Source organism: Pteropus medius, unplaced genomic scaffold (assembly GCF_902729225.1).
Source record: "Pteropus medius unplaced genomic scaffold, Ma_sr-lr_union100, whole genome shotgun sequence".
Lineage (NCBI taxonomy): Eukaryota > Metazoa > Chordata > Mammalia > Chiroptera > Pteropodidae > Pteropus > Pteropus medius.
In genome coordinates, this window is record NW_024349801.1 from 26,012,129 (window position 1) to 26,021,127 (window position 8,999).

The 8,999-nt window shown below is 36.6% G+C and overlaps 1 protein-coding gene across 6 annotated transcripts in view; it reads right to left on the minus strand.

The window, feature by feature from the left end:
• The window catches only part of WDR76 (WD repeat domain 76), a 114,042-nt gene that overhangs the window by 104,648 nt on the left and 395 nt on the right, over positions 1–8,999 (minus strand). For 3 of the 6 annotated variants that reach the window (XR_005658530.1, XR_005658529.1, XM_039888280.1), the window contains exons 2-3: positions 7,749–7,849; positions 6,439–6,739 (exon numbers count right to left, since the gene is read on the minus strand). Coding sequence is in view for 4 of the 6 variants with exons in the window: in XM_039888280.1 (XP_039744214.1) it covers positions 6,439–6,675 (237 nt within the window). In the remaining 2 variants the exon portion in view is untranslated. Of the gene's footprint in view, positions 1–6,438; positions 6,740–7,466; positions 7,643–7,748; positions 7,880–8,999 lie in introns of those variants that run through there. The other 3 variants (XM_039888281.1, XM_039888283.1, XM_039888282.1) reach the window with 3 other exon arrangements.

An 8,999-nucleotide genomic window follows, 5' to 3' on the forward strand; every position in this document is an offset into this window, starting at 1 on the left:
ATAATCAAAATTAGAGAATTAAATGAAATTGAAAAAAAAAGAAAAAAACAAATGCAACAAAGAGGGGGTTCTTTGAGAAGGTTTTAATAAAATTGACAAACCCCTGGCTAGACTCACTAAAGAAAAAAGAGAAAGGACACAAATAAACAAAATTAGGGATTAAAGAGGGGAAATTATGACTGACACCGCAGAAATACAAAGGATCGTACAAGAATACTATGAAAAAGCATATAACACCAAATTTTATAACCTAGAAGAAATAGACCAGTACTTAGAAAAATACAACCGTCCTAGACTGAATCAAGAACTGAAAAATCTATATAGACCAATAGCATTACAGAAATTGAAACAATCATCAAAAACCGACCAAAAAGTAAAAGTCCATGACCAGATGGCTTCACAAGTGAATTCTACCAAACATTCAAAGAAGATTTAATATTCTCCTCAAATTCTTCCAAAAAATAGAAGTGGAGGCAATACTTCCCAACCCATTTTAGGAGGCCAATATTACCCTGATACCAAAACCTAGTAAAGATAACACAAAAAAAGAAAACTACAGACAAATATCTCTCATGAACACAGATGTAAAAATCCCAAATAAGATACTAGCGAACTGAATACAGCAACATATTAAAAAGATTATACACCACGATCAGGTGGGCTTCATCCCAGGGGCACAGGGATGATTCAACATATGCAAATCGATTAATGTGATACACCACATAAACAAATTAAAAAATAAGAATCATATGATCATTATCAATAGATGCAGAAAAAGCCTTCAACAAGATACAGCATCCATTTATGATCAAAACATTTAACAAAATTGATATAGAAGGAAAGTATCTTAACATAATAAAGGCCATCTATGACAAACCCTCAGTCAACATTATAATTAATGGTCAAAAACTAAAAACCTTCTCTCTAAGATCAGGAACAAGGCAAGGCTGTTCACTATTGCCACTGTTACTCAATATAATATTGGAGGTCCTAGCAAGTGCAATTAGGCAAGAGAAAGATAGAAAAGGCATCCAAATAGGAAACGAAGAAGTCAAACTGTCACTATCTGCGGATGACATGATTCTCTATATAGAAAACCCCAAAGACTCCACAAGAACACTATTAGAAACAATAAGCAAATACAGTAAAGTCTCTGGATAAAAAATCAATGCTCAAATATCCATAGCATTCCTATATTCTAATAATAAAATCTCAGAAAAAGGAGTGAAAAAATAACTCCTTTTGCAACTGCAACAAAAAGAATAAAATACCTAGGAATAAATTTAACAAAACATGTGAAGGACCTATATAATGAAAACTACAAGACCGTATTAAAAGAAATTGAAGAAGATTCAAAGAAATGGAAAGATATTCCGTGTTCTTGGATTGGAAGAATCACATAGTTAAAATGACCATATTACCTAAAGCATTATACAGATTTAATGCAATCTCCATCAAAATCCCATCGGCATTTGTTAAAGAAATAGAACAAAAATCATCAGATTTATATGGAAGCACAAAAGACCTCGAATTGTCAAAGCCATCCTGAGAAAAAAGAATGAGGCTGGAGGCATCATTCTGCCTGACTTCAAATTATACTACAAAGCGACAATGATCAAAACGGCATGGTATTAGCTGAAAAACAGACGCACGGACCAGTGGAACAGAATCGAGAGTCCAGAAGTAAACCCACATTTATATGGGCAAATAATTTTTGACAAAAAAGCCAAAAATATACAGAGGAGAAAGGAAAGTCTCTTCAATAAATGATGCTGGGAAAACTGGAAAGCCACCTGAAAAAGAATGAAACTAGACTGTTGTCTATCGCCATACATCAAAATTAATTCAAAATGGATTAAAGACCAGAATATAAAACCTGAAACAATAAAATGCACAGAAGAAAACATAGGAACTAAACTCAAGGACCTTGAACTTAAAAAAGATTTTATGAATTTAACTTCAAAGGCAAAGGGAGTAAAAGCAAAAATAAATGAATGAGACTACATCAAACCAAAAAGCTTCTGCTCAGCAAAAGAAATCATCAACAAGGTAAAGAGACAACCATCCGAATGGGAAAATATATTTGCAAGCAATGCCTCCGATAAGGGCCTAATATCCAAAATATAAAAAGAACTCATACAAATCAATTACAACAACAACAAAAAAAAGTCAAAAAATGGGCAGAGGACCCGAACAGACACTTCTCCCTACAGGACATACAAATAGCCAAAACATATGAAAAAGCGCTCATCATCACTAGCTATTAGGGAAATGCAAATCAAAACCATAATGAGATACCATTTCACACCTATTATCAACAGGACACGTAATAACAAATGTTGGAGAGGACGCAGAGAAAAAGGAACCTTCATACACTGCTGGTGGGACTGTAAATTGGTAGCCACTATGGAAAACAGTATGGAGGTTCCCCCAAAAAACTAAGAATTGATCTACCATATGATCCAGCAATCCCTCTACTGGGTATTTACCTCAAAGAGTAGAAAAGCCATATCTGAAAAGATATTTGCACACCGATGTTCATAGCAGCATTATTCACAGTGGCCAGGACATGGAAGCAACCGAAGTGTCCTATGATAGATGATTTGGATAAAGAAGCTGTGGTGTATGTGCTTGGCTGGCACACACACACACACACACACACACACACACACACACAATAGAATATTACTCAGCCATAAGAGATGAAATACTGCCATTTGCGACAACCTGGATGGACCTTGAGATAATCATGCTAAGTGAAATAAGCCAGACAGAAAAAGTTGAAAATCACATGATATCACTATATGTGGGATATAAATCTAAAAGCAACAAATGAACAGGACAGAGACACATGGACATGGACAATAGACTAGTGGTTACCAGAGGGCAGGGAGGAAGAAGGAAGATGGGGTAAAAGGGGTCAAATATGTGGTGACAGAAAGAAATCTAACTATGAGAGGGGAACACACAATGCAATATATATAATGCATTAATGTTGAATTGTACACCTGAAACTTACAGATGTACAATTTAACATTAATGCATTATATATATTGCATTTTATTGTGTCACCAAAAATAAATATAATTTTTTAAAAGCTTTTGTATGTCAAAAGACATTATTTAGAAAGTGAAGACAGTCTGCAGAATGGGATAAAATATTTGCAAATGATATCTAATAAGGGTCCAGTATCCAGAATATATAAAGAGCTCTTATGAGGCAACAAAAAAAAACTAACTTAATTTTTTAAATGGGCAAAGGACTTGAATAGACATTTCCCCAAAGTACAAATGGCCGATAAGCACATATAAAGATGCTCAACATCATTAGTCATTAGAAAAATATAAATCCAAACCACAATGAGATACCACTTCACATGCACTAGGATAACTATAATTAAAAAGACAAACAAGGACATTATGTTATGTGAAGTCAGTCAGTCAGAAAAAGACAAATACCATATGATTCTACTCAAATGGGGAGCCTGTAGTAGTCAAAATTCGTAGAGACAAAAAGTAGAATGGTAGGTCCCTGTAACTCTCTGCCTCTGAAAGACCACGCTCTGTCTGTGGTATGTTACCTCTTTTCTAATAAACTTTCCTTGTGACTCTAAAGAAAAAGAAAAGAATGTACAATGGTAGCTGCCAGGGGCTGGCAGTAGGCAGGGAGTTGTTTAATAGGTATAAAGTTTCAGTTTTCCAAGATGATAAGAGTTCAGGAGATTGGTTTCACAACAATGGAAATATACTTAACACTACTGAACTGCACACTTGAAAATGGCTAAGACGGTACATTTTACTTGCGATTTTACCACAATTAAATTTTTTTTTAATTTTTAAAAAAGGCAAACAATAACAAGTATTGGCGAGGATGTGGGAAAATTGGACTCCTCATACATTGTTAGTGGATATGTATATCCATACAATGAAGTATTTGAATGGAGTACCAATACATGCTATAACATGTATGAATCTTGAAAACATTATGCTAAGTGAAAGAAGCCAAATACAAAAAGCTACATATTGTATGATTGATATAAAATGTCCAGAAAAGGCAAATCTATAGAAACAGAAAAGAAATTAGTGGTTTCCAGGGCTGCGGTAGGGAGGAGGGGGGTTGGTAATGACTGCTAACAGGCATGGGGTTTCTTTTTGGAGTGATGAAAATGTTCGGGAATTGGATAGTAGTGATAGCTGCACTTGTAAATAAATTAAAAACCACTGAATTGTAGACTTTTAAATGGCAAATTTATGTAATGCGAATTATATCTCAATTAAAAATAAATATATTAAATAAATAAATATATAAATAAATAAATGCTTGATGACAGAAACCAGATATTCGCATAGTGGCAAAGTATCTCCTTCAAAATATTTAGTAACAACAAAGAATAGTAAGTTTACACTGGAGAATCCTGGCAGATAGTACCTTAGCCAAGTAATTAAGGTCAACATCACCAGTAACATATGAACAACACGTACACCTTGACAGATGCACCGAGAAGATCACATTAACTTCTGTGGTATCCTTCCCCAAAACACAAAGCCTTAATCATGAGAAAAGAGCAGACAAACCTAAACTGAGGGACATCATCCAAATTAATTATCCAGCAGTCTTCAAAAGTGTCAAGGTCATGAAAGACAATAACTATCACAGATTCGAAGAGACTATAGAGCAATGACAACTAAATGCACTGTGTGATCCTGGCCAAATAATGAAGCAGAAAAAGAACATTACTAAAAAAACTGGTGAAATCCCTCTAAAGTCTGTACTTTAGTTAATAGTATTAGACAAAGGTTAACTTCTTAGTAGTTTTATAAATGATCTATGGTTATATACATTATTATCATAAAAGGAAGATAAGTGAAAGATACATGGAAATTCTCTGTAATATTTCTGCAACTCTTCTTCCGTAAGCCTAAAACTTGCTCAAATTTTTAAAAAATTAACTGTTAAATGCTTTATGAAGTTAAAATATCTACTAGAAGGGCTGAGTGAGAAAATATAGCAAATTTCCCAGAAAACAATAAAATTCTAGAGTTATAGACCAAGACTTGTCTGTGATGTGACAAAAGCCTTCCTTCATTTGGGAAGATTAATAAGCTTGTACACTAAACACAGTTCCTGAAGCATCGTACCACGAAGTCATTTTACTCCAAAAAGATAATGATAGCGAAAAGAACAAAGAATGAAATGCTCTATGAAAGATTTTAGATCCTTAGTTTGTCCTCAGAAAATGTATGCTGAGCATTTATGACTGCTTGACTATCTCCAGTACTCACTAGCTCATGTTCTAATTTCTGACCCTATTTCCTGATATCAAACTAAAATCTGCTTTATATTAGCCTCATATATTCAGAATCGTACAGTCTAAAAGGCCAAAGAGATAATCTAATCCAGTAGTTCTCAAAGTGCAGTCCAGGACCAATAGTGTGTCTCTAGGAAACCATTATAAACATGCAAATTCTATACCCACTCCAAAACTTCTAAATCAGAAACGCTGATGGTGGAACCCTGCAGTGGAGTTTTAACAAGCCCTCCAGGTAATTCTAACACAGGCTAAACTTTTAGAACCACTGGTCTCATCCAATCCCCTCACTGTAGAGGTGATTTGCTTAAAAGGTTTCTTAGAAGCAGTCATGCCTAAAACCTAGGCTGCCAACTCCCCATCTAATGCACTTATGACTTACCACACGCTGTCCCACCATAGACCCTAGTTCTTACCACTGAGACAATAAAGCATAAATTGAATTACTATTTCAAAACACCACCACCTCAATTATCCTATCTCCTATTCCCTACCATCATCATGTTCTCCTAGTTCTACCAACTTTTTGTCATGTGGTATGGTCTTTTATCTTGCATAAAATTTGTCACTTTAAATGAAGTGCCACACTCCTAGTAGACAATGAGTCAAAAGAATTAGAAGCCTAATTCTTGAACTCAGTTGAACTATTATTTTAAATAGAATAAGTATTTCTTATGTATCTTCTCTACTCCATCATTTCTCTCTATTTTGTGTTTAAAGGAAATATTCAGCACATCAATGCAATCAATTAATGGTGACTTTTATACCCTGACATCAAGGGTCATTCAAATGCCATATGTCCCACAGGCCAATTTCTTTTGGTACACTGTACAGAAACACATAAAGGTGAGCAAGATACCAGAAAGCAGAAGTAAACTCAAAAATAAATGCAATAAACTAAGAAGAAATAGGGAAGCAGAGTGAAGATGAAGTCAATCCTTTCCTTGACAAATCAAAACCAAGAGCAAAATTAATCCAAGTTAGTTATCTCTTAAACAAGAAAAATTTCAATTAAACATAATTTCGATAAAACAATTTGTATGATAGAGAGACCCTTGATAATCTTAGCTTATCAGAACTTTGAATTTTAAAATAAGAAAAATTTGAATAACCTGTAATTAAATTCTTACCGGGCCTGATGTGGTATCTTCATCACTCTCTCTCTCCTCACTGCTTTCCATATCAACATGGGGAATCACTGTATCAGAAGTGCTCTTGTGGTGTCGCTGGTAATTTTCTGCATGAACATCTATGGATGAGTTTTGCAGAGTAGATTCTGCCTTGGAAGATGTGGTGGCTTCCATCTGTGGAGTTGAAATCCTGCAACTTTTCTTTATTTCAGTCTTCTCATATTTCTTGCATGCCATTTCATTCTTAGAATTCTTATCCAATAGGCATTTGGGGAGCTTAAATTGGTCTGGCTTGTAATTACTGAGTGAAAAGGGGACAAGACACACCTAAGCTGTTTTTTTCTAAAACTGTAGTTTATAGTGGTCTCAGAGATACATAAGACATGTTTTGGTTTTCTTTATATTCATTCCCCTATTCAGATCAATAAAAGAAAAGAGTACTGGAATCCCAGGTCCTGTACCTTTTCTTACAGATCTATGTAAATAAATCTAATTCCTATTTCATAATGACAACATAAATCCAAATTGATAGGCTGTAAGAAAATTTTGCCCAACCAAAATCTAGATACCTAATTCACTAACCTGACCAGAATTATTTAAACACTGGACACATGCTCTCGCTCATATGAGTCTACAAGACCAATAATAATGCCGACGATCTGTAACTGAGACTACCCTGTCAGCGAGCAGCTGGAATTGTTCCAAGAGTGGAAAGCTGCCAATAATTGCTGCAAAAGCAAACAGAGTCCCTGATCCTATCCTGCCACTTTTTCTAGGTTCTAAGAACCTTTTTCAACGCTGAAGGCCTTGATTCCATAGAGGAAACCCAGGACAGGAATCCCGCTTCCCTTTTGAAGCAACAGCCCGAAAAGCCCCTTGAACTGCAAGATGCCCCAAGGGGAGGAAAATAGTTACGAAGTAGGAAAGTGCCCAGTGTCTGGTCCCGGCGCCCTCCTGGGCCTGTGCCCAGCAAACCCTTCACGAAGACTGCGGCAGGAGCACACCCGAAAGCTCAAGCCGTCTCCCACCTTCACCTGTAGTCGCTGTTCTAGAGCTCGCCTTTTCCTCCGCTCCGCCGCTTAGCGGCAAGCGTCTTCCCGCCAACATTGGGCGGGAGGCGGGATGGAAGTGGCGGGGCTTAGCGGCGCCTCCCACGCAAGACGCCTGCGCGGTGCAAGTGGGCTCAGATCCCAGCTGGCCGCAAGGGGCGGCACGCGAGCGAGGCACTGCTGTCTCTTAAAAAAACAAACCCACCTCACCCCAAACTCAAATTCTTTAAGGATGCAAAGGGATGGAATGGGCATTTTTACCCTGGATCCTGATGAGTCTGATGCCGCTGCTGTCAAGATCTTGCTTTGAAAAGCAATGGCGTTTCTGCTGAGGAAAAACCACCTTGCCTTGCAATGTGAGCCTAGAAAAAGATTCATTCACTTAAGATACTCTGTGGAATAGGGAGGAAAGGAATCTAAATCAACATGCAGTCTTTATCTCGGCCTACTGGTTCCTTATAACCCTATCACCAGAAAATTATGTCCTATGGCTATCGTATTATCTTATTCCTAGGAAGAGGACCGTTTTGATTTTTTTTTTCAATAGCTGATAACTTTTAGGTGATTTAAATTTCACCTGATCATCTGCCCACCAGTTAACTAAGATCCTAATGATGATCTCACAAATCCCAAAGATGGGGGAAAAGCTGTGAATCATAATTTTTGTATCACAAAGCAACATCAGATTTTAGTGTACTGTATTATAGACACAGCCATATTGAACCTCTTTTTGTTGTTTTCTGGGTTACCTTGAGCCAAAACATGCCTTTCCAACAGATTTACTTCTGAACAGCATAGTTTTGGAGCTGGTAAATTCATAATCTACAATTCTAACTACTTGATTTTTAAGCCTTTTCTTTCTAACCCAAAATTGCTCTCTTGGTAGGTTTCTTGGGTCTAACGATGTTCCTTCCTGGAGGCTTGCCCATTTTATTCTTTCAGCCTAGGCCCAATTTTAGAACACAGGTGAAATAATTTGAAAACTAATCCTATTAACAGCACCTGCAAGGTCCTTCATGATGTAGTACCAGCTCAACTTTCACCACTCTTTGACTCAAAAAATGAGTCAAACTGATAAAATCAAACTTTTCAGTGTCTGACAAATTATCATGCTATTTCTGAACTTCAAGGCTTTGCTCCTGCTGTCCCTTCTCTCCCCACCACAGCAGTTAAAAAATTCTTTTTTGGTGAAAAATGTGTTGACTTCCAATTAGCCAATGTTTTTTACACAACCTAGCTGGTAAATTGTGATCGCTGCTGTTACAATTCTATAAGCCCTTGAAGACTTTCTGAATAAAATTCAAGCTTCTTGAGGACAACCCTTTTAACAATATTCCACACTCCTTACAGAGAGCTAAGCACGGCTAACAACAAGTACTTAATACTTATGAACTTATATACACTTCCCAGCCAGGAATATAATAAGCAGTCTCTAAAAACTTGAAGAACTGGGAAGCGTAAAAATAGTGTTCAGATTTCAGGCATTGTCCCGGGCCCCTTGTAGGATTTTTT